This window comes from Gouania willdenowi, chromosome 2, assembly GCF_900634775.1.
Source record: "Gouania willdenowi chromosome 2, fGouWil2.1, whole genome shotgun sequence".
NCBI classification, from domain to species: Eukaryota; Metazoa; Chordata; class Actinopteri; order Blenniiformes; family Gobiesocidae; genus Gouania; species Gouania willdenowi.
Window position 1 is genome coordinate 11,357,479 of NC_041045.1, and position 25,666 is coordinate 11,383,144.

At 35.3% G+C, this 25,666-nt stretch overlaps 2 protein-coding genes across 4 annotated transcripts in view; both read left to right on the forward strand.

Annotated features, from left to right (window-relative positions):
• Positions 1-3,455: 3,455 nt before the first annotated feature.
• On the forward strand, positions 3,456-14,013 carry LOC114473857 (male-specific lethal 3 homolog). Its single transcript, XM_028463739.1, has 14 exons — positions 3,456-3,723; positions 4,907-4,989; positions 5,072-5,167; positions 5,257-5,351; positions 6,223-6,323; positions 6,392-6,520; positions 6,591-6,748; positions 7,644-7,802; positions 7,873-8,111; positions 8,184-8,270; positions 8,719-8,828; positions 8,903-9,002; positions 9,097-9,181; positions 13,617-14,013. The coding sequence occupies exons 1-14, from the start codon at positions 3,625-3,627 to the stop codon at positions 13,714-13,716; spliced, it is 1,641 nt and encodes a 546-aa protein (XP_028319540.1). The 5' UTR covers positions 3,456-3,624; the 3' UTR covers positions 13,717-14,013.
• Positions 14,014-15,414: 1,401 nt separating this feature from the next.
• The window catches only part of LOC114473845 (FERM and PDZ domain-containing protein 4-like), a 71,143-nt gene continuing 60,891 nt past the window's right edge, over positions 15,415-25,666 (forward strand). For 2 of the 3 annotated variants that reach the window (XM_028463696.1, XM_028463706.1), the window contains exon 1: positions 15,415-16,501. In XM_028463696.1, the coding sequence (XP_028319497.1) occupies positions 16,239-16,501 (263 nt within the window). In that variant the 5' untranslated portion in view covers positions 15,415-16,238. Of the gene's footprint in view, positions 16,502-22,461; positions 22,586-25,666 lie in introns of those variants that run through there. The other variant, XM_028463716.1, reaches the window with a different exon arrangement.

Here is a 25,666-nt window from a genome sequence, read left to right on the forward strand (position 1 = left end):
AAAAAAAAAAAAAAAAGACTGAGGTTAAAGAACGAGAGTTTGTTATTTAAGACCCGGCAAATCACCACTACTTTAAGTAGTTTATATTTTTTTTAAAAAATGTCTATTTTCAAGCATTCCAGCATCCTCAAATATTTCTGTTGTTCTGCATTTAACATTTAACATTTTTTGTTATTTCAGTGTGTTTTGGGGGACATTGTGTGTTTGTAGGGTTGCTTTATATATTTTTCTGTCATTTTGTGTATTTTTATTTTGTCAGGTTGGGTTTTTGAAGTCATTTTTGTTGTTGTTTTGTATATTTCTGCTGTTGTTTTGTATGTGTTTTTGGAGTCATTTTGTGTATTTATGTTGTCCTTTTGTGTATTTTTGGTGTTGTTTTGTGTAATGTTGTTGTCGTGCCTGCTTTCTGTCATTTTGTGTATTTTTAGTGTTTAGTTGGGTTTTTGAAGTCATTTATGGTGTCGTTTTGTATATTTCTGTTGTTTTGTGTCTTTTTAGAGTAATTTTGTGTATTTATGTTGCCTTTTTGTGTATTTTTGTTTGTTTTTGGTGTCGTTTTGTGTATTTTTGTCATCGTTTTTGTATATTTTTCTGTCATTTTGCGCATTTTTAATGTCAGGTGGGGTTTATGAAGTCATTTTTGGTGTCGTTTTGTATATTTCTGCTGCTGTTTTGTGTGTTTTTGTAGTCATTTCGTGTGTTTATGAGGTCTTTTCATGTATTTTTGTGTTTTTTGTTGTCATTTTGTGTATTTTTATTGTCAGATTGGGTTTTTGGAGTCATTTCTAGGGAATTTTGTTGGTCGTTTTGTTCATTTTTCCGTCATTTTGTGTATTTTTATTGTCACATTTTGGATTTTGTTAATTTATTTTTGCGATTCATATATATCTTCACTGTAATGTGTAATTAAATTGTCAATTTGTATTCATGGATTCATTTCTGGGGGGAAAAAAATTCACATTTTGTATATCTTCTTTATATTTTAGTGTATTCCTATAGTTACAGTGTAGCTGTTTTTTGTGTTTCTGGAGTAATTATGTGTATTTGTGTTGTCCTTTTTTGTACTTTTTTTTTGGTCATTGGTTACTTTGGGGGCCTCAAAAGATTAGACCTGCCTTTGGCCCCCGGACCACCAGTTGCCTGCGTCTGTTATAATTGATGTTGACTGCTTTAAAGGCGTTTAATGTTTTCACGTAACTTGACATTTCCCATGATGCACTATGTTGCTGAAAGCAAATATTCCCAGCGGCAGATTTTTTTTGTTCATGTTTTTCTTTGAACGTGTAAACACTGAACTGCACTTTGTGCACTCCGCACATTGTTCCAATTTAGGAAAATTAAATCATAAACTATATTTTTGCTTCGAGCATGCTCGCAAACCTTGCACACATACACACAAACTACTACACACTTCATATGTTGATGTGCTGATACGGACTGGTTTATTCCTGTAGGATCTGTTGAGTTGGGATTGTTTTGCAACGGTGCAAGAAAATCCTCTGAGGTTATTAATCATTTTCATGACATTGATCTTTAAATGAAAACAGATGTTTTTTTTGTTTTTTTTTTTTTAAGTATTCCGTGCCATTAAAGTGCAGGGAAAACAACACGTACATGTCAAAGGTAAGTAGATATTATCTTTTTTTAAAGACGTAGTTAGCAAAGAGCAACTCTAGTAACACAAAAGATTAAAAAAAAAAAAAAAAAACAAGAATATAAGAAAAATAAGAACATGTTAGCAAAAAAAAAAAACTTAAAGGTGTTCTTACAAGGGAGTTTTACTACCATGACAGACATTTGGCAGTAAAACAAAACTGTCAAATGTCGTAAAAATTCAGACTAAAATTGATTTCCACTAAACAATACTTCACTATAAAAAAAAAAAAACTAAAATAAGACAAAAAATTGACTATAACTAAATCCAGTATTTTGTGAGTGAACATTCAATTAAAAAGTGTTTTTGGTGTCATTTTGTGTATTTTTATTGTCAGATTGTGTTTTTGGAGTCATTTCTGGGGAATTTTGTTGGTCGTTTTGTATATTTTTCGGTCATTATGTGTATTTTTATTGTCACATTTTTGATGTATTTTATTTTATTTATGCGATTCATATATTTCTCTGTTATGTGTAATTATATTCTCAATTTGTATTTATGGATTCATTTCTGGGGGGAAAATTTTGTGTTTTGTGTATCTTCCTATAGTTATCGTATAGCTGTTTTTTGTGTTTCTTCCACTGCAGCTGTTCTCAACCTTGGGGTCAGGAACCCAATTTGGGGTCGCCAAATGCCTTCAAGGAACTATGAATATTTTTTGAATAATTTGAGCACTTTTTGCTTATTTTTACCCTTCTTCTGCAACTACACCAAGCTGGCCATATTTTAACCTATTTTCATCACTTTTCCTTGCCATATTTTTGCTCCTTTTAACGCATTTTAGCTACAATATTTCAATTTCTGCCACTTTTCCATCACATTTCAATGCCTTCAAGACATTTTCAGCACTTACAAACCCTTTACACCACTTTTTCCACTTGATGTTGCATAATTTGACCCATTATTGTCACTTTTAACCTCTTTAAACCATATTTCAACCATATTTCATGTTTATTTTTGCCAATTTGACTACGTTCAAGATTTGTCACGCCCATTATTTGCCAGTTTAAACTAATTGTTCCAATATTGACACTTTGAACCCTTTTTTTGATCAATTTCAGCCCATTTTTGCTAATTTTTACCCTTTATCTGTAACTCTGCCAAACTGGCTATATTTTAACTTATTTGCATCACTTTTCCTTGCCATATGTTTGATCTTTTAATGCATTTTTGCTACATTACTCCCATTTCTGCCACTTTTCCATCAAATTTCAATGCCTTTTCTGCACATTTTTTCTACTTTCAATACATTTTCAGCACTTATAAACCCCTTCCACCACTTTTTCACCTAATGTCACATATATTGAACCATTATTAACCTTTCACCATATTTCATGCTTATTTTTGTTGATTTAACCACATTCATCATTTGCCATGCCCATTATTATCCAGTTCAACCCTTTTTTTTTGGCCACTCTAATTTGCAACTTTTAACCAATTTTATTTCTGATTAAAACAAGAACTTAGATCATTTAAGATGACAACTATGACACAATAAACCACTGCAGAAGAGAAGGCCTTTTTTATTGTTTGTCTATGCTGCCATCTAACGGTCATTTTGTGAAACTGCGCCGTGACGTTCAAAGATTTTTGGACAAAAATTTAAAAATATTATATTAATATGATAATATAAGATATTTAATTTAATAATTCAGATGTTATTTTTCTATATTGTTTAAAAAATATATCGAGAGAAATAATGGAAAGCAGAGTCTGTGTGGAGTCGTGTGCATGTGCAGATACGGGAACCAGGAAGTGTGAGGAATTCCGAGGTACCATGAATGCAACTACAGGGATATTTCTGCGCAGGCTGCTAGCGGCGCCATCTTTGATTGTGTGTGTGTTAAGGTAAGCTAAGCTAGCTGGGATCCCCTCGTTTTTTTTTTCCAGCGTGTGGCCAGGAAAGGGTTACTTATACGTTGAAAGGATCAGCTCGCCGCTTCCTCTCACACACACGTCGCCATGAACAAATGAGTTCGCGGGGAATTAAATACCAGTACAATAAAGGAGAGCGAGTGCTGTGCTTTGAACCAGATCCTACCAAGGCTAAAGTCCTGTACGACGCCAAGGTAAACAACAACAACAACAATGAACGCAACCAGCTGCAGCATGTGGTTAACAAAATGCCCAATATGTTGTTTTTTTCTGTCAATGCATTTATACTTGACTAGAGCCTCATTTGACTTTTTTAAGATCCATTACATTGCGTATTTTTCTTAATATAGCCCGAATTGCATCATAAATGTGTTATTAAAATGCACATTGCGGTGCTAAATTCATAAATTGACCTTTATTTTCACATTACAGCCGAACATAATTACTTTATGAAGCTGCTAGCATGTGTAAACATAGAGATAAGCGCACCCAGCCCTGCTAATGCTACTCTGTTTGCTATAAAACCTCACATTATGACATATTTACGAATAACTTGGACACAAATATTTATTCAGAGTACTATTACTAGTTGTTCTGAAGGAAAAAGTTGGTAATTTGAAAGCTAATGAATGACATTTGCTTGACATGCTAGCAGTTAGCATGTGGATACGTGTGCTAGCTAAAGCTAAAAACAGTTCGACCTATTGTCCTAATTTCTTGCAGATATATAGACAAACATTTAAATATTTATGTAGTGTCGAACAATTATTGGTTTTCTGTAACATGTTTAGTTATTATATAATATGCAGTAGTTTACTAGTTATTATATTTAGTAGTTAATCAAATAATCGCTCTGTCAAATTTCTCACGACGTAATCTCGCGTGATTTCAATAATATGTAATAATAATAATACATTTTTATAGAAAATAGCTTTTTTAACACTCAATGATATTTTAAAGATTGATAAAAAAATATATAGTAAAATAACACATTAAAGTGAGTAAAATTAAGAAACCAAGACTAATTTAACTGTTAAAAAAATATTTATTTTCAAGCCATATATTTAAACAATTGCAGCATTCTCAAATATATATTTTGTTGTACATTTCATATTTAAGGACTTAACTTACAAAATCCAGAGAAACATTTACATATTTAAATACAGTATTGTGTATTTTTGTTGTCCTTTTTGCATATTTTTCTGTAATTTTGTGCACTTTTATTGTCAGATTGTGTTGTTGATGTCATTTTTGTGGATTTTTGTTGTTCTATGCTTCTCTTTTGTTTCATGTAATTTTATTGTCAAATTGTGTTTTTTTAAGTTGTTTTTGTGCATTTTTAGTGACTATTTTGTGTATATACTTTGCACGTTTCAGGTTCTTGATGTTGTGATCGGTACAGACGAGCGTGGACGACGCATCCCAAAGTATCTGATTCACTTCAATGGTTGGAACAGGAGGTAAATCAGCTCCTCTCATCATTGGCCAGTACAGTGTGTACTCTATGGCATGTGTGTGTGTTTTACGCGTGTGTGTGTGTAGCTGGGATCGTTGGGCTGCTGAGGACCATGTCCTAAGGGACACGGAGGAGAACCGGCAATTGCAGCGTAAACTGGCACGCAAAGCTTTAGATCGCATGTGAGTTTGTTTTTTCTGGAGCAGTCATCACGTGACCTTCATGTTTGGTCGCCGTGGTAACGTGATGTGACGTTCCCGTGTGTGTGCAGGAAGAGAAAAGGATGGGTGAAGAGGCGTCGCCGTCAGTCTGGATCTAAATGTGCTCTGAAGACTCTCCCCAAGGAGGACGAGAGTGATGACGCTTGTAAGGGATTCTTCTTCTTCTCTGTTTTCTTCTTTTTCTTCTTCTCTGTTTTTTCTTTTCTTCTTCTTCTTCTTGTCTTTTTTTTGTGTGTTTCTTGTTCTTCCTTTTTGTAATCTTCTTTTCTTCTTTATTTTTTTCTTTTTCTTCTCTTTAAGTTTTTCTTATTCATTTTCTTTCTTTTTTCATTTTCCTTCTTTTTTTTCTTTAACCTTTTTACTATTCATTTTCTTTCTTTTTTCCTTCTGTTTGTTTTTTCTTCTTGTTTTTCTCCTTTTTCTTTAACTTTTCCCCCTTTTCATTGTTCTTCTTTCTCCTTTTTTGTTTTCTTTTTTCTATTTCTTTTCTCTTTTCTTCTTCTTTTTGTTTAACCTTTTTCCAATTTATTTACTTTCTTTTCCCTTTTTCTTCTTGTTTTTCTTTAATTTGTTTTTTTCATGTTCTTTATCATTCTTTGTAATCTTCTTTTCTTTCTCTTTAACTTTTATTTGTAAATTTTCTTTATTTTTCCTTCATTCTAAGTTCTTTTATTCTTCTTCCCTTTTTCTTTTTTTTTAACCCTTTTCTTATTCATTTTTCTTTTTACTTGTTCTTTTCTTCTTGTTTTTTCCTTTAACTTTTTTCTTCATTTTTTTCCTTCTTTTTCTTTGTTCTTTTCTCTTCCTTTTTTATGTTGTTTTTTTCCTATTCCTTTTTTCTTGAACTTTTTGTCATTCGTTTACTTTCTTTTCCCTTTTTCTTGTTTTTTCTTTAACTGTTTTCTTTTACATTTTCTGTCTTCTTCTTCTTCTTCTTCTTCTTCTTCTTCTTCTTCTTCTTCTTCTTCTTCTTCTTCTTCTTCTTCTTCAGCAATCAAACTGTGTTTCCTCTCTAGGTTTAATTTCTACGTCTGGGAGCAGCGGCGGGGACGATTCAGACCTGGAATCTTCAAACAGTGGAGACAGCAGCACTTTGTCTGAGGACAATAGCACAATGGTAACTAGATCAGACGTTTACCACGTTGAAGTCTGTCAGTTGTTGACGTTCTTATGGTTTTTCCCCAGCGGGACGAGTCGGACGTGAACATTAAAAAGGAAAGTGAGGAGAGGATCATCCACGTGGACATCATCATCCCAGATGTCCTGAAGAAGAAACTGGAAGACGATTGTTTTTACATCAACAAGAGGAAGAAGGTGCAAATTTTTGTCTAGAATTGATATGTGAGTGTTCCGTGTGTGTGACTGTGTGTTTTTCCGTTTTCAGCTTGTGGTGGTTCCGTGTCAGACCAACGTCGTTCACATCTTGGAGTCGTACGTCAAGCACTTTGCCATCAACAAAGCCTTCATGGCCAACGAGCGCTACAGGCGTCTGCAGAACGCCACGCAGAGCACCAGCCCCCAACCCGTGCCCCCCGAGAAGAGGTGAGACAAATCTGACCTATAACACAGGGAATAGTGAAGAGTTTTTGTGTTTGTTGTCGTTTTGTGGGTTTTTGGAGTCATTTTGTGTATTTCTGTTGTTTTGTGTGAATTTGTACGTTTCATGTGTTTTTAAAAGTCATTTTGTGTATATCTGTGTGTTTATGGAGTCATTTTGCATATTTTTGTTGTCATTTTGTTTATTTGTTTTTATTTTGTAATAGTTTGGTGTGTTTTTAAAAAATAATTTTTTGTATTTTTCTGTCTGTGTATTTTTTTGGTTTTGTGTGATTTTGTATGTTTCATGTGTTTTATCTGTGTGTTTATGGAGTCATTTAGCATATTTTTGGAATCATTTTGTGTATTTCTGTTGTCATTTTGTTTGTTTGTTTGTTTTTGTCTGTGTATTTTTGTGGTTTTGTGTATTTTTCTCACACTTTGTGTGTGTTTTTGTAGTGTTTTTTTAGTCATTTTGTATATTTTTGTTGTCGTTTTGGGAGTCATTTTCCATATTTTGGGAATCATTCTAGTGTATTTCTGTTGTCATTTTGTGTGTATTAGTTTCTATTTTTGTATGCTTCTGTAGTAATTTTAACGTCACAATAAATCTTAGTTATACAGAGAAGAACAAACGGTTTTTGTTTTTTTGTTGTCGTTTTGTGTGGTTTTTTAAAATTACTTTGAGTATTTTTATGTCTTTCTGTATATTTTTGTTGTTATAGAGTCATTTTGCATATTTTTGGAATAATTTTGTGTATTTATGTTGGCGTTTTGTGTGTATTTATTGTTATTTTGTGTGTTTTTGTAATGATTTTAAAGCAATAACGTGTGTATTTCACGGCTGTTCTCTGGTTGTGTTTTCTGTTGTACTAACTGCACTGATTTTACTTGGTTAAAGTGAGGAGCTGTGCAAAGAGATGGTGGACGGACTGAGGATCACGTTCGACTTCACGTTACCCATGATCCTCCTTTACCCGTGCGAACAAGCCCAGTTTAAGAAGGTCAGCTCGTCCCGCCTCTTCCTGCCCATGAACGAGGGCTCTCCGTGCTCCAGCCAGTAAGAATCCTTCGTGTAGAATCCCTTTCATTTAATTGGTTCTGTTTAACTGATCGTCTTCCTGTTAAAGCGCCCAACGGGAGCGCAGTCCGAGTCCACCGGGCCACAACCCTCTCACCCCTCAGTCCACCGACAGCCAGCCGGCTCTCAGCGACGTCTCCGCCACCACCCCCACCGCCCCCGCCCCCACCCCGAAGCGGCGGCGCCACCCCGACATGGACTGCATCTCCTCCTACCAGTCGCAGTCGCTGCGGCGCTCCACCAGGAGCACGTCGGCAGGAGATCGACCAGCAGAGGGCAGCAGTGGAGGTAACACGCTTTAAAAACCTACTGTTGATATTCCTGTGAGCTCATGCTAACGCTAGCGCTGCACTAAATCAGGTGGAGGCAGCACAGCGGTGTCCCCACAGCTCAAACGTCGCTTGGATACGACGTCGCAGCCAAAGTTCTTCCTCAACCTGGAAAGAAGTAAGTTCTGTCCACTGAGAACCAAACACTTCATTAAAGGGTACCCGTAGTGTAAATGTATATAGCAAAAAACAGTGTTTAATGTACTACCAGTCAACAAAATATGTGCATCTTTTTATAGAAAAACATACAAAATGACAGAAAAATTCTGTAAAATTACATAAAAATTAACAAAAAAACTGAAAAATATACAAAATGACAGAAAAAATGCAACAGTAATACACAAAATCACTCCTAATACAAGAAATCACAAAATAAAACAAAAATGAGAGAAAACCACGCTACAAATAACTTATAAACATGCAAAACAACTGAAATACACAGAATGACGACTACATTTGTAGTAACACGTTCATACCACTAGATGGTAGTGTCTGAAACATTGACTTTCTTTCCTGTTGCTCTGTTAAAAGTAAATCTATTTTTAAAAATGTATTTTCTTTCTTAGAAACTCCAGTCCACAGCGGCTCGTCTTCTCCACTTCTTTTAACGCCGAGCAAAGATCAGAGCGGACCGTTCTACGGTTTGGAGAGCAGGAGGAACAACGAGCTCAACGAGGTCGTAGAAAAGTGTCTTTTTTTTTTTTTGACTGATCTGTTTGTTCTCAAGCTCAACGTCTTGTTCTGGATCAGGTTCTGAGCTGGAAGCTGACCCCCGATAACTACCCCCTGAACGATCAGCCCCCTCCCCCCTCCTACCTGTACGGATCACAGCACCTACTGCGCCTTTTCGGTTGGTTTTTGTTTTGTTTTTTTCTACTCTGTCATCACATTTCCTGCTCTCATCATCACACTTGTAACATTTCCTCCTATCACTTTTCCTCCAGTGAAGCTTCCTGAGATCCTGGGAAAAATGCAAATCCCTGAGAAGAACCTGAGAGCTCTGATTAAACACCTGGAGCTGTTCCTCAGGTAACTCCTCCCCCCCATGTTAGTCTAAATCCCAACCCATCAAGTGAAAGAAAACTGTTTTAAAAGGCAGGGAGATGTTTTCAAAAAACTTATTATTTTTTTCCTAACAATTTGAGCCAATTTTTATATATTTTTAACCCTTTTCTCCAAATTCACCAAAATTTCTATATTTTAACCTATTTTCATGACTTTTTCTTGCCATATTTTTGCTCCTTTTAATGCATTTTTGCTACATTCCACCAATTCCTGCCCCTTCTCCATCACATTATTTCCACTTATAAACCCTTTCCATCACTTTTCACACTTAATGTCACATATGCTGACTCGTTGTTGTCGCTTTTAACCTCTTTTTGCCATATTTCATGCTTATTTTTGCCAATTTCATCACATTCACGATTTTACATGCCTATTATTTGCCAGTTTAAACTAATTGTTCCCACCCCATCCCCCCATTTCTGCCACTTTTAAGCCAATATTGACATCATTTTTACCAGATTTTCTGTTCGTTTTTGGCCACTCCAACTTTTCAGCAATTTCATGTTTAGGTCACTTTAACCCATTTTATTTCTGATTATAACAAGGATTTGCAACAAGAAAATTGGTTAAAAGTTTCAAAAAAGTGGCCAAAAATGGACAGAAAATGTGATAAAATGTGGTCAAATTAAACTGGCAAATTATTGGGATGACAAATGGTGAATGTAGTTAAATTGGCAAAAAAATAAGCATGAAAAGAGGTTTAAAGTGACAATAATGACTCATTTGATGGAGAAGTAGCATAAATACATTAAAAGGACCAAAAAATATGACAATAAATAATATTTAGACGGAAAGTAGAGAAGAAAAACAGAAGGTAATGTAGTGATGGAGGACTAGCATGTGTTGGAGGGAGATGAGTGAGGGTTACACAAGCACCAGAGTCTAATCTTTAAATCCTCCCGAGCGATCTTCAGTTCAGGCGCTCCCAAACCTGAGGGATTTAGCTCTTCTTTTTCTCTCTCTCTCTCTTTTTTTTTATTTATTTATTTTTATATATTCTGTTCTCTTAATCAAGGCCTGGCAGTACCGCTCTCTGCCAGTGAGCAGCGCTGTGGAGCAGCAGCTAAACAGAGCCATTCAAGTGCTTGAGATTCAACCCTGTCACTTTGTACGGATTATCATAAAAAATGACCTCTACATGTCCTAAAGTAGTGGTTCCCAACCTATTTTTGGGTCATGACCTTATTTTGATATCACAAATTTACAAAAATATTATTTTATTTTTATTTAATCAACTATTTAAATATTTAATTTTTATACAGTTTTATTATTTTTTTTAATGAGATTTATATTTGAGGAAGTAAAAGTATGGCATACAGTTGTTTGGGATTGTGTGTGGTATTTTAATTTGAAAAAATAAATAAATAGTAAAAAAAATTGCAAAAATATTATTTTCATTTTTATTATTATTCAATGGACTTTTTACTTATTTTTTCAAATTAAAACACCATACAAAATATCAAACAACTGTTTTCTGTACTTACACTGCAATATAAATGTATTTTAAAAAAAACAACAAAAACAAACGGTATACAAATTCAAAAAATCAAATAGTAAAAAAACTGCAAAATATATAATTTTTATTATTTAATTATTGGATTTTTTGAATTTGTATACTGTTTTTTAATTTTTTTTAAATACATCTGTCATTGAGGAATTGAAAGTATAGAAAACTGTTGTTTTATATTGTGTTTGGTGTTTTAATTTGAAAAAGAATAATAAATAAAATAAATATATCATTTAATTTTTGACTTCAAAAAATATCATTTTAATCAGAATTTTTTTTAATTTTTTTTTATTTACTCGACATTTCAGGCGACCCCATATGGGGTCACAACCCCAAGGTTGAGAAACACACTCTTAAAGGAAAGCTCCTGATTAAAGTCCACAAAATAATCGATCTTACTTAATATTAACGACGCCATCCTGCCTCCCCAGCGTCCTATCAGAGGAGCCGTGACATCACAGACTCCGGTCGTCTTTTTCACTGTGAATTCCACCCTCGTGGCAGATTGTGCCGAGCAGGCACAAACTGATTGATGTCCCAGAGACTGTCGGGGCAGTGCATTCTGGGATTTGGCCACAGTTGATCTCGCTCTCTCTTTCTCTCTTTCCCTCCACACAAGAAAGATTAAATGTGTGTGTGTGATTTACAACGTGGACGCGCGTTGCTTTCTCTTGCCTTGTGTTCCTGCTGATCAGCTGCAGGCTTTTGCCACCAAAAAGCTCCCAAATTGTGTGTCACTCATGGATAAACGTGAATTTACATGTTCTTTTTTCATTCATTTATCCAAATGTTCTTTATTTAAACGTGAAAGCAGCAGATTTTTTGTTTTGTGTGTTAGTCGTGGTCAAAGCGTTGTTTATTTCTCCTCTGATGAGGATAATTTGTGTGCATTGAGATTAGGAAGGCCGGTGGAGCTAAGATGAGATGGCAAGATTTAGAGGATTTGGCCGAGTAGAGGATACTAAGAAGATTCCGGATTATTTTTCCCCCCGCCGCTGATTAGAAGCGAGGACGACGGAGGGATTTTTTTTCCCTCCCTTTCGCTCTCTGTGACCGTCGGACGTTCGTTCTCCTGTTCTCTGATTGGTTGTGTGGTGGAGCTATAGGGATGGATGGATCGGTGGGGGGGAGTCTGGGACTTATGTGCAGTGAGACACGGATATCGAGGAAAAGCACAAGTCGACCTGAAGCTGATATCGTTGAAATTAAACATGAGCAACGACTGGAGGCGTGGGGGTCACATGGGGACCTAAAGGAAGGAAAAGCTAAAAAAAAAAAAAAAAAAAAAAAAAGATCAAAATGCAAGAAAATCACACATAACCAAAGCTGAAATGCTAAAAATTATATAGAAATATACAAAACAATGACAAATATACATAAATATGATTCCAGAAGGACAGTATGACAACAGAAATGCACACACGTACTACAAAAACACACTAAATTATAGAAAACATATACATAATTAAAACAAAAATACTCAAAATGACAAGAAAAATATACTAAACGACAACAAAAATATACAAAATAACAGAAAATTAAACAAAATTACCACAAAAATATAGAAAATAACAGAAAAATAAACAAACATACAATATACAATAATACAATATACAAAATACCGTATTTTTCGGACTATAAGGCACACTTAAAATCCTTTAATTTTCTCAAAAATCGACAGTGCGCCTTATGTATGAAATTAAATACTGTGCTTCAACATACTGAACTGAAAAAGTGAGTGTATTGTTCTGTATTTTATGTGTTAAACTTGAACAATGTTGAGTTATTGTAAATGAGTTGAATAAAGTTTGACTTATCTGACTGTTTTAATGCGTCTTATTAATATTAATAATAACAAACCGGTGCGCCTTATGTATTAAAATAGACCCAGTCAGGTCCATTAATTGATAGTGCGCCTTATAGTCCGAAAAATACGGTAATAGAAAAATTAATATAATGACCACAAAAATATATAAAGTGACTGAAAAATATAAAAAATGACAGCAAAAATATACAAAATAACAGAAAAAAACCAAAATGACAACAAAAATATACAAAATAACAGAAAAATTCACAAAATGACCACAACAATATACAAAATAACAGAAAAATTCACAAAATGACCACAACAATATACAAAATAACAGAAAAATGAACAAAATCACAACAAAAATTTACAAAATAACAGAAAAATTCACACAAAGACAACAAAATATACAAAATTACAGAAAATATACAAAATTACAACAAAACTAAACAAAGTGACAGAAAAATATACAAAATGACAACAAAAATATACAAAATAACAGAAAATAAACAAAAGTAAACAAAACACCAGAAAAATAAACAAAATGACAACAAAATATACAAAACAGAAAAATTCACAAAATGACCACAAGATCCACACACAAAACAACAAAAACACACACAAAATTGATAGAAAAACATACAAAATGATGACAAAAAACAAAACATCAAACATGAACAAATGACAAGGAAAAACATACAAAGTGACAAAAGCAAGATATGTAAAATCACACACAAAAAATGATAAAATTAAACCAAAAAACCCAAAACAAGCACCCAAAACAGAGAGAAAAATATTCAAAATGACTAAAAACTCACATAACAATGACAAAAAATGACTTATAATCATGCAAAAAAACATAAATATACAGAATGACAGAAACATCTATTAAATGCATCTTAAAAAATAGCTAAAATGAGTCTTTGATGTTTCCTGTGTTAATGCTCTGATTGGTCATTATTCTAATGCTGACATCATCTCTCTCTCTCTCTCTCTCTCTCTCTCTCTCTCTCTCTCTCTCTCTCTCTCTCTCTCTCTCTCTCTCTCTCTCTCTCTCTCTCTCTCTCTCTCTCTCTCTCTCTCAGGTTTCTGGCTGAGTTCCACGAGGACTTTTTCCCTGAGTCAGCATACGTGTCTGCTTCAGAGGCTCACTACAGCATGAAGCAGCCGCGGCCGCTTTACTGACGGAGCTGTGGAGCGCCGCGTGTCCTTCCACCTGCTCCTTCCTTCCTTTCTTCCTTTCCTCTGGTTCCTTTTCCTCCTGACTAACTTTATCACCTGCCTCAGGGTGAAAAAACAGCTTGAAATGTGACGGTTCCTTACGGCGGTGACAGAAGGATTGTTGAAACGTCGCTGTCGGACTTAGTTTTCTCGCCAAGGGAAAGTTTTTCTGCCTTTGAATTCTTCTGGTTTCTTTCTCCTGAAGTTATTCTTTACACAATATTTCCCTGTTTGTAGTTCAAATAAAGACTATTTTTCTTATCTATCACTTCTTATTTCACACGTATTCCTATTAAGAATAATGACCAATCAGAGCGTTAATACAGCAAACAACAAAAATGATTGTGCTCTTATTTTATGTTTTTTTTCTAATTTGTGTGTGTTTTTGGAGCCTTTTTGTGGATTTTATGTTTCTCTCATTTTGTGGCTATTGTGCATTTTGTCATTTATTTATTGTTTATTTACTGTAGTGTTTTTTTATTTCTCTGCCATTTCTGTGTATATTTGTATTAGTCTGTGCAGGTTTTTAAAAGTAAATTATTTTTTGTTGTGTTTTTTTGGGCATTTTTCTCTAGTTTTGTCTGTTTTTCCACCTGTTTGTGTATGTAATGTGTGTATTTGTAACTATTGTGCATGCCAGCATTTATTAATTTAGCCTATTTTTCTCTGTTGTTTTGTGTTTATGGTGATAATTGTTTATTTTTGTTGTTGATTTTATATTTCTGTAATTTTTTTCATTATTGTGTGTATCTGTCGTTTTCGTAGTCGCACTCAACCATCCCATGATGCATTGCGAGCCGAATGTTAAATGTTTCAATGCTACAAATCAAACATTTCAAAATAAAAGCATATTTTATTGTTTTCCTTTTGTAAATAGTGCACTTATTTTAAAGGTAACATGAAGTTTTTTTCAGGAGTAAATGGCGAGTGTCCGAAATGTGGAAATGAAATTAGTTTTATGGATCAAATGAGCACATGTTGATATTCTACTTGATTATTATCTCACTTAAAATGCTGTCGTGGTCAAAAACTGACAAACACACAGAAAAAAGGGTACAAAGTGTCAATATTGAAACAATTGGGTGAGTACTGGACATGGTGAATGTGGTTAATTTGGCAAAAACAAGCATTCAATTTCGTGAAAAGAGGTTAAAAGTGACTATAATGCCAGATCAACTTATGTGACAGTAGTTCGAAAAGTGATGAAAATGGTTTATAAGTGCTGAACATGTCTTGAAAGTAGGAAAAATGTGCAGAAAAGGCATTACAATTTGATAGAGAAGTGGCAGAAATGGGAGTAATGTAGCAAAAATGCTTGAAAAGGAGCAATAACATAAGCAAAAATCTGTATATATTGAAACAATTAGTTCAAACTGGCAAATAGTGGTAATGACAAATTGTGAATGTGGTAAATTTGGCAACAAATAATCATGAAATATGATGAAAAGAGGTTAAAAGTGACAATAATGGGTCAACATACTGTATGTGACAGTTGGTGGAAAAGTGATGGAGTTGTCTTGAAAGTAGGAAAAATGTGCAGAAAAGGCATTCAAATTTAATAGAGAAGTGACAGAAATGGGAGTAATGTAGCAAAAATGCATTAAAAATGTGATGGAAATAGGTTAAAATATGGCAAGTTTGGTGTAGCTGCGAAACAAGGGTAAAAAATAAGCAAGAAATAGGCTCGAATTGTTCAAAAAATATCCTTATAGTGTCTTGACGGCATCTGGCGACCCCCTCCTCTAGTGTATCACGACCCCAAGATAAGTCTCGTAGGATGAGATTTCACAAGAAACCTTCAATCGAAACACGTCCAAAGCTCGAATTATACCTATTTTGTGGTAAAACTGATAGAAACACAGCTAATATATGACAGATTTGGAGCTTATTGATTGTTTCTATTTGGTTTATTACGGTTAAAAGTGCCTTGACGATGACGATTGTGCGATGCTACGGTTCAGAGGAAAAGAGGCAAACCTGACCCGCTCTCATCGAGCCTCTAATGGCTTTTAGTGGTTGGAGAGTAAATCGCGTTAGGACGGCTCTGGGACTTCCTAATGAACCGTTCATCTAAAAAGCTCCCACTTACCTGGAGCTATCACGTAGCCGCAGAAACCACCAGTTCGCGTTCCCCCGAATGGATTTTCCCGTCCGGCCTCGTCTTTATCAACTTACAGTCGGAGGGAATGGGGCTGTAATGTGGTTTCTTCTCACCTCGACGTTCTTATCTCCACTTCTTCTTTTTTATTCCCTCAGTGGCTTTTCCTTTCCTGTCCTCACTTCCACATCGACATATCGTCTGTCTCATTCTGGCTCCGATTGGTCCTCATGTCTTGGATCAATCGGAGTGCGTCAAGATATCAGTTTCCAAGCATTTGTCGGATTTAGAAGCTTCTGTTTTCATCCCTTCACCCTAGCCCAGTCTCTGCTCTGGACTTTATCAGTATTTTATTCCTCCTACTGTCTTACAGTTCTACCTCGCCATCATGGATCCAAGAGAAATCCTCCAAGACGAGTTCTTGGACTCCAGCCTGTCCATGTCTTCAGATTCGTCGTGGATGTCGTTTGAACTCAGCACGGACCTCACCTCGGTCAGCTCCGACCAAACCTCCACCCCAGGGACGGCTCCCGGCGGTTGGAAACCGTTCGAGGACGCGCGTCCGAAGAAGCCGACCACGCTCGCGCTCTTTTCTCAAGTGGAACTCCGCGAGGTCGTGTGGAGAGAGACGTCGTTCCTGGGAGATGACGAGTGAGTTTGAATCTGTTTGTGTTGGGTTTTTTAAAATCAAATTTATGGATAACGAAAAATATTTCGATTCTACGTAATGTAAGTCGATCGATTTGCGATTCACGCAGAATTGCGTCCAAAGTACGAAACTGATCAATTTACCGATTCTGGATCTCATCATTGGCGTCATTTAAAAAAGAAAAAATAGTAATTGACCAAATTTATGAAATTTGACTCAGTTATGTCAGATTTGTCATGATTCTAAAATGACTCCAAAAACACACACCAAACAACAACAAAAATACACAAAATTATTTAAAAAAAAAATAGGCAAAATGGCTAAAAAAAACCTACAAAATTTCATGAAATGACTCCCAAAACCCACAAAATGTCAATTAATATACAAAAAAAATTACTCGTTCCACATGCAAAACCACACAAAATGACAAAATTAGTCAGCTTAGTTCCTCGGTTGCTCCACCGAGTTTCCTTAGGATTGCCTTCCAGTGCTGTCCAGTTGCAGAATTAGAGGTAATGTAGCAAAAATGCATTGAAAGGAGCAAAAATATGGCAGAAAAAGTGATGAAAATAGCTTCAAATATGGCAAAAAATGTTAAAAAAAAAAAATAAGCAAAAGATTGTCTTTTTTTTCTCGCGACCCCAAATGAGGTCCTGACCCCAAGGTTGAGAACCCCTGGTTTATTGTATGGCATGGTGTTTTCTGATTGCTGTTAACTTCCAACATCTCCTCTCCTAATCCCCCACCCTACCCCCACCGCCGCTCTGAGCATAAAGTAATTTCGCAGCAGTCGTGGTTATTGTTTTTTTTGCCATTGCGGCCCCACTGCCGGCAGCAGCCCAACGGATTAGGATAGAGTCGGACAAATAGACCGGACACGGCAGGATGGCAAACTGAGCCATGAGGTAAGACATGATACTCTATTTATTTACATCTCATCCCTTAAAGTCAGTGGAACGTGAACAACAGGTCAATGGTTCTAGTTTTTCATTGTCAGTTAAAAGAAGATGTCATCGTCTAAGTAGATTCAACGCTTCTTACTGCACTAACTGGTCGTCGTCTTCTGTGTAGAGACATCTACACTTTTTAATCTTGTTCCATGTCAACAACAGCAGTACATTTTTGTGAAAATATCTACATTCAATCAGATTTACACCTTTGTTTGTCTCCTGCTTTCGACTTTTTCCTCGTCTTCCCTCGATCACAAAATCAATCCAGGATGTATTTGAGTCAGGGAATCAGTCCAAAACACTTCCTGGATGTGCAGTTTACCTGTTCTTCCTCACATTTCTGATAATTCTTGAAGTGAAAGTTTTTGGTTTTCCTATTTATGCGCTCATGGTAGTTATTTTAAAATAATATGCGAAATGACTCTAAATGACTTTAAAAATGACTTTAAAAAACACATTAGACTCTAAAATCACACTAAACAACAACAGAAAGGCACAAAAAATATTCCAAAAACACACACAATGACTCAAAAACAACATAAAACATACAAAATAACTCCAAAAACATACATAATGACTTTAAGAAACAAATTAAATGTACAAAATGACTCTAAAATCACACTAAACGACAACAGAAATACACAAAATTATTCCAAAAGCACACATAATGACTCCAAAACAACAAAAATATGCAGAAATGCGCAAAAAAATGACTAAAATCACACTAAACGTCAACAGAAATACACAAATATTCCAAAAACACACATAATGACTGAACAAAAATATGCAAAATGACTCCAAAAACACACCAAACGACGACAGAAATACACAAAATTATTCCAAAAGCACACATAATGACTCAAAACAACAACAAATATGCAGAAATACGCAAAAAAACATTACAAAAACACACATACTGACTCAAAAACAACAAAAATATGCAAAATGACTCCAAAAACACACAAAATGACTTTAAAAAACACATAGAACATACAAAATGACTAAAATAACACATAACGAGCACAAAAATATTCCAAAAAACCACATAATGACTTTAAAAAACACATTAAACATACAAAATGACTAAAATAATACATAACGACAACAGAAATACACAAATTATTCCAAAAACACACATAATGACTACAAAACAACAAAAATATGCAAAATAACTCCAAAAACACACCAAACGACTACATAAATAGACAAAATTATTCCAAAAGCACACATAATGACTCCAAAACAACAAAAATATGCAAAATGACTCCAAAAACACACAAAATAACTTTAAAAAAACACATGAAACATACAAAGTGACTCTAAAATCACACATAACGACAAGAAAAACACACAAAAAATATTCCAAAAACACACATAATGGCTCAAAAACAACATAAAATATGCAAAATGACTCCAAAAACACACAAAATGACTTTAAAAACACATTAAACATACAAAATTACTCCAAAATCACACTAAACGACAACAGCAATGCACAAAATTATTCCAAAAACACACATAATGACTCCAAAAACACAAACTGACTTTAAAAAACACAATAAACATACAAAATGATTAATCGACAACAGAAATACACAAAATTATTCCAAAAACACATAATCACTCAAAAGCAACTATGCAGAAACACAGAAAAATACACAAAATGAGTCCAGAATCATACAAACCTTTATTTTGGAAGTAAATTCCCTGCTTTTGACGTTTTTCTTGTCTTCCCTTGAGCACAAAATGTAATGTAGCTAAAATCTAGCTATTTCAGTGATTTAGTAAGCGTCGAGTACCAGTCGCTCCATCTGCTATAGATGTACAGTAATCCCTCTCAGGTTGCAGTACAGCTGAAATCTTTCCTGAAGGTGAACGGTGCAATTTAAACTTTAAACTCCAGCTATTAGGTCCATTAAACTGAAGTTAACTCATCCATCTACTATTTTTCATCATGAGTCATCAACATCGTCCTCCCCGCGCTTTTCATCCCTCCGTTACCTCCTCGTTTCATCCTTTATGGACTGTTATGACAACACTTTGCTAAGCTGCTTGTGGAAGGAAGATTTTGTGCAGTGCCATAACGTGAACATGACAAAACGTGACTCTTCAAACCCCAAAAAATGACAGAACACATGAGACACACAAAATGATTCTAAAATCACACTAAGCGACAATAGAAATACACAAAAAATATAACAAAAACACACATAATGACTCAAAAACAACAAAAATATGCAAAATGACTTTAAGAAATACATGAAACACACAAAATAATTCTAAAATTACACTAAACAACAACAGAAATACACAAAAAATATACCAAAAACACACATAATGACTCAAAAACAACAAAAAATGCAAAATGACTTTAAAAAATACATGAAACACACAAAATGACTCTAAAATCACACTAAACGACCACACAAATGCACAAAAATTATTCCAAAAAACATACATAATGACTCAAAAACAACAAAAATATGCAAAATGACTTTAAGAAATACATGAAACACACAAAATAATTCTAAAATTACACTAAACAACAACAGAAATACACAAAATATATACCAAAAACATACATAATGACTCAAAAACAACAAAAATATGCAAAATGACTTTAAAAATACATGAAACACACAAAATGACTCTAAAATCACACTAAACGACCACACAAATGCACAAAAATTATTCCAAAAACATACATAATGACTCAAAAACAACAAAAATATGCAAAATGACTTTAAGAATTACATGAAACACACAAAATAATTCTAAAATTACACTAAACAACAACAGAAATACACAAAAAATATACCAAAAACATACATAATGACTCAAAAACAACAAAAATATGCAAAATGACTTTAAAAATACATGAAACACACAAAATGACTCTAAAATCACAATAAACGACAACAGAAATACACAAAAAATATACCGAAATAACAGAAAAAATAATAGAAAAAATGTACAAAACAACAACAAGGCAAGATAAATATACAGAATGACAGAAAAATATACCAAATGCCAACAAAAACCCCCAAAAAACTGCATCAAAGACAAAGTAAATGAGAGAAAAATGACAACAGACAGAACTGCAACAAAAATACACAAAATAACAACAAAAATACACAGAGTAATCCCCAAAACACACCACATAACAACAAAAACTTAGTTGTTTCCTGTATTCCTGCTCAGATAGGTCCTTTTTCTAAACGCTGACATGAACGTTGATCACGTGACCCTCGGATCGCAGCATACGCATTGTGCACTGTCATGTAATGTCATCATTGAGCATGTGTGGCTGAAACTTTCTGTATTTCGGTGCCTTGTCTGAAATCTGATATCTGTCCACATATTTTCTGCATCAGCAGATTTTTTTCCAGTGTTGCGTTTAAAATTAGACACCAGGGTCATGACCAGTGTACCCGCTGACTCGACTAAACATAGCCTTGGCTCCAGATACGGACCAGGTGGCCAATCAGAGGGCGGCCTCCGTAATAATCAGGCGTAATTAATGTGGTGTTAATGTGTGATCGAGCATTTCTCATTTATTTATATTCATAGTGAAGACAATCCATGCTGTTGCGTGACATTCATTAGCATTTTGTCGCGTTGCGATACACAAACGTGAAATCCGACTGTCAGTTGAATGATTCAGGGAGCGTTGAAGGGGGTCTGCAGAGGACACGCGCTGTATTTTTCATTTTTATTTCGTCCTTTTGTGTTTTATTGTCGTTTTGTGGGTGTCGAGAGTAATTTTTGTGTTTTGTTGAGTCATCTTGTGTATTTCTGTCCATTTTTGTGTATAATTTAAGGGTTTTTTGAGTCTTTTTGTGCGTTATTGTTGTCCTTTTATCTGTTTTTCTGTTATTTTGTGTGTATATGGGGTCATTTTCTGTGTTATAGTTCTCATTTTGGGGTTTTGGAAGTAATTTTATTATCCTTTTGTATATTTTTCTGTCATTGTGTGTGTTTTTGGAGTCATTATATGCATTTTAGGTTTAGTTGTTTTTGGTTTGGGGGTATTTTTAATGTACTTTTCTTGTCATTTAATGTGTTTCTAGAGTCATTTCTGTGTATTTCTGTTGTCCTTTTGTGTATTTGTCTGTCATTTTGTGAGTGTCGAGAGTCATTTTTGTGTTTTGTTGAGTCATCTTGTTTATTTCTGTTCTTGTTTGGGGTTTTGCATTCATTTTTATTGTCCTTATTTTCCTTTTGTGTATTTTTCTGTCCATTTTGTTTATAATTTAAGGGTTTTTGGAGTCATTTTGTGTATTATTGTTGTCATTTTGGATTTTGGTAGTCATTTCTGTGTATTTCTGTTGTCCTTTTATCTGTTATTCTGTCATTTTGTGTGTTTTTGGGGTCATTTTGCATCCTCACTTTGGGGGGCTGTACAAAAATAACTTGAGGGCCACATGTGGCTCCCGGGCAATCCGTTTTTTTGTTCTGAAATGGTCTAAAAAAACCACTTTTGTGCTCGAGTTTCGAAGGTTATTTCCTATGCATGGATTGATAAAGTTGATTGATGTTTTGCTGTTTGTTTTCCTGCATGTCTATAGGTCAGTGTAGAGAGGGCGCGTCCACCATTGGCCTGTGTCGTCGGCACACATCTGTTCATTCATTGATCCGTCTTGTTTGTGTGATGGACAAAGTGTGGGGGAGGTTTCTTCACATTGTCCCGTACAATTGTTCTGTGTGTGTGTGTTCGTGTGTGTCTCTGTGTGTGTGTGTGTGTGTGAATGAAGTTTATTTGTGCTGGCCCAGATGCTGGAGCTAAATCCATCACCAACGGTGCTGCTGCTGCTGCTGCTGCTGCTGCACAGCGTTGCTAAGCTGGAACATTTGGCACCAAGCTGGGAATGAGAACTAACTGACATACGCACACACGCAGAATTAAGTTTGGGATTTTTTTTTTTCTGTGTGTTTGTGTGAGGAGAGAGAGAGAGAGATTGAGAGGAAGTTGGACTTTTCCAGCAGTGGAGTTAGAGTGTGGGGACGGGACGGGAGCTCCTCGATCTCCAGCGTTCCATTAGGAGGTGGAGGGACTGGGAAGGAAGTCCATCTCCCTCACTCCAGGATGGAGGCGTGTGATGATGACGAGGAACTGGGGATGTTTCCATCTCTACAGTGAGTTCTTGGTGGCTCGTTTTCCATTTAAAATGACACGATTGGTTGAATATTGATGATTTTTTTATTCACCTTTGTGTGTGTCAGTGTTGACTCAACACCTTAGGACCTGTGTGTGTGTGTCTGTGTGTGTGTGTGTGTGTCTTTGTGTGTGTGTTTGTGCGTGTGTGTGTGTGTGTGATCTGAATCTGATGAATTGATGGCACGTGAAGCGTCTGTTACGTAAGGCCGAGGTGGCTCCAAGCAGTAATTACTGAACACTTGGAGATTATATCATGGATTGAAGGGCTTTAGCTATAGAAAGATACTGGGAAGTGTGTGCGTGTGTGTGTGTGTGTGTGTGTGTGTGTGTGTGTGTGCGCGTGTGCGTGTTCAAAATAGATTGCGCACAGCGAGAAGACAGTTGCTAACAGTTGAAACTTGATAGCACTGAGGCTACTTGAAATAGCTTCCTTTCTATTCCTTCACAGATCTTTTAAGAGTCCCTTGTGTAATGTTACAATTGATAGCTCCGCCCCTTGTGTTGTGTCACAATCAATTGCATCGCCCCTCGAGTTACATTACAATTAATAGCTCCGCTCCTTGTGTTACGTTACACTTAATAGCTCCGCCTCTTGTGTTACATTACAATTTTTTTGCTCCACCCCTTGTGTTACGTTACAATGATTAGCTCTGTCTTTTGTGTTTCCATATAATATCTCTGTCCCATGTGTTATGTTACAAATATTGGCCCCACCCCTTGTGCTATGTTACAAATATTGCCCCCCCCCCCCTTGTGTTATGTTACAAATATTGGCTCCACTCCTTGTGTTACAATTAATTGCTCCACACCTTGTGTTATGTTATGGTTAATAGCTCCACCCCCTGTGTTACGTTACAATTATTAGCCCCGCCCCTTGTGCTACATTATTATTATTGGCTCCACATCTTGTGGTATGTTACAAATAATTGCTCCACCCCCTGTGTTACGTTACAATTAATAGCTCCGCCCCTTGTGCTACGTTATTATTATTATTAGCTCCACATCTTGTGCTATGCTACAATGAATTGCTCCGCCCCATGTGTCATGTTACGATTATTATGTATATAATATACTGTATATATATTGATTATAGTTACAGTGTGTGTGTGGCTCAGAGGTGTATCCAATGAGGACTAAATTAAATGAGGATTTGTGTAGTAAATCCTTCGTGTGTTTGAAAACAGACGAGAGTTAATGTGGAAATCCTTTAATGCACTTTTGACATTTAAAATCCACTTATAGATGCATATGGATGGTTTGTGATGAGTGTGTGTGACAGACGGAGCAGTGTGTGTCCCCTTTTCATTGGTTTTTAGCCTTTCTGTGGATATTTGTTGTGATATTGTGTGAGATTATCTCATTTAATGTGTTTTTGTTGTTGTTTTGGACTCATTTTGTGTATGTTGGTTGTGTTCTTGCAGTTATTTTATGTATGTTTTCACATCGTGTGTATTGTTTGTGCCCTTTAGTGTGTTTTTGTAGTCTTTTGTGTATTATTGTTGTTTGTTTTGTGCCTTTTTGTGTATTTCTGTTAACGTTTTGTGTGTATTTGTGTATTTTTGTGGTTTTGTGTGTTTTTGTAGTCTCTGTGTTATTGTGTTGTTATTTTGTGTGTTTTTCCATTTCAGAATGCAGTTTCCTGTTATATTTTGTGTATTCCTGTTGTCATTTTGTGTGTATTTGTCTCTTTGTGTATGTTAGTTCTTGTTTTTGTAATATTTTTCTCTCTTTTTTGTACTTTGTGTGTTTTTGTTGACGTTTTGTAGCCTTTTCGAGTGTTTTTGTAGTCTTTTGTGTATTATTGTTGTTTGTTTTGTGTCTTCATGTGTGTTGCCGTTGTCGTTTTGTGTGTATTTGTGTATTTTTGTCGTCATTTTGTGTGTTTTTGTAGTCTGTCTGTGTTATTGTGTCGTAATATTGTGTGTTTTTCCTTTTCAGAACGTGGTTTCCAGTTATATTTTGTGTATTTTGGTTTTGTGTGTGTTTTTGGAGTCTTTTTGTGTATGTTTGTTGTCATAATGTGGATGTTTTCCTCTCATTTTGTGTTTTGTTGTTTTTGTGCGATTTTTGGAGTTCATTTTGTCGTGTTTTTTGTGTTTTTATGAATAATTCTGTGATTTTGTTGTTGTTGTCTTTTTTTGTAATAATCTGTACATTTTGTGCGTTTTTTGGAGTGTATTTTGTGCGTTAAGTTGTTGTGTTTGGTGTAAGCGAATATGAAGCTCCTGAAAATGAAAGCTGACACCAGTGTAAATGGACACATCTCTCGGCCTCTTGATGGAGACTTTTACAGCATTCGCACAATAATTGTGTAACGTTCTCATTCCAACGTTTTACATCAAGTAGACGCCACGCTGCAGCCTCACTGCATCGCTTCCAGGAAAGGCAGTTATTTATTGGATTTATTGGATGCAGTGATGGCCGAACACTTCCACCATTATGTCTCTCTCATCACTGGGAGTGCTGCCCAGTTATGTTCTCCAACCCTGGGATGGGTGTCCAACCCAAACCCCCTCAGGCTCCTCTTTGTCGTCACAGATTGCTGTTCCATCGTCACCATGGCAACCCCTTAAATCAATTCATGTATTCCTGTTGTTGTTTTTTGTTGCCGTTGTGGGTCATTGTGTGTGTTTTACTGTTTTTAAATCATTTTGTGTATTTGCCTTGTCATTTATTATGTTTTTCTCTCATTCTGTGTCTTTTTGTTGTTGTTTTCTGTGTTATGAGTCATCATAGTATGCATTTTAATTCTTGTTTTGTGTATTTGTGGAGTCATTTTGTGTGTTTTTAAATCATTTCATGTATTTGTCTTATCATTTATTATGTTTTTCTCTAATTTGGTGTATGTTTGTTTACATACCGTGTGTATTTTTCTCATAATGTGTATTTCTGTTGTCCTTTTGTGTGTTTTTGTTTAATTTATTGTGTTTTTCTCTAGTTTTGTGTCTTTTTGTTGTTGTTTTTGTGTAATGAGTAATTATGTGTATTTTATCTGTTGGTTTATGTATTTTTGGACTCATATTGTGCATTTTTCTCTTGTTTTGTGTATTTGTGGGGTC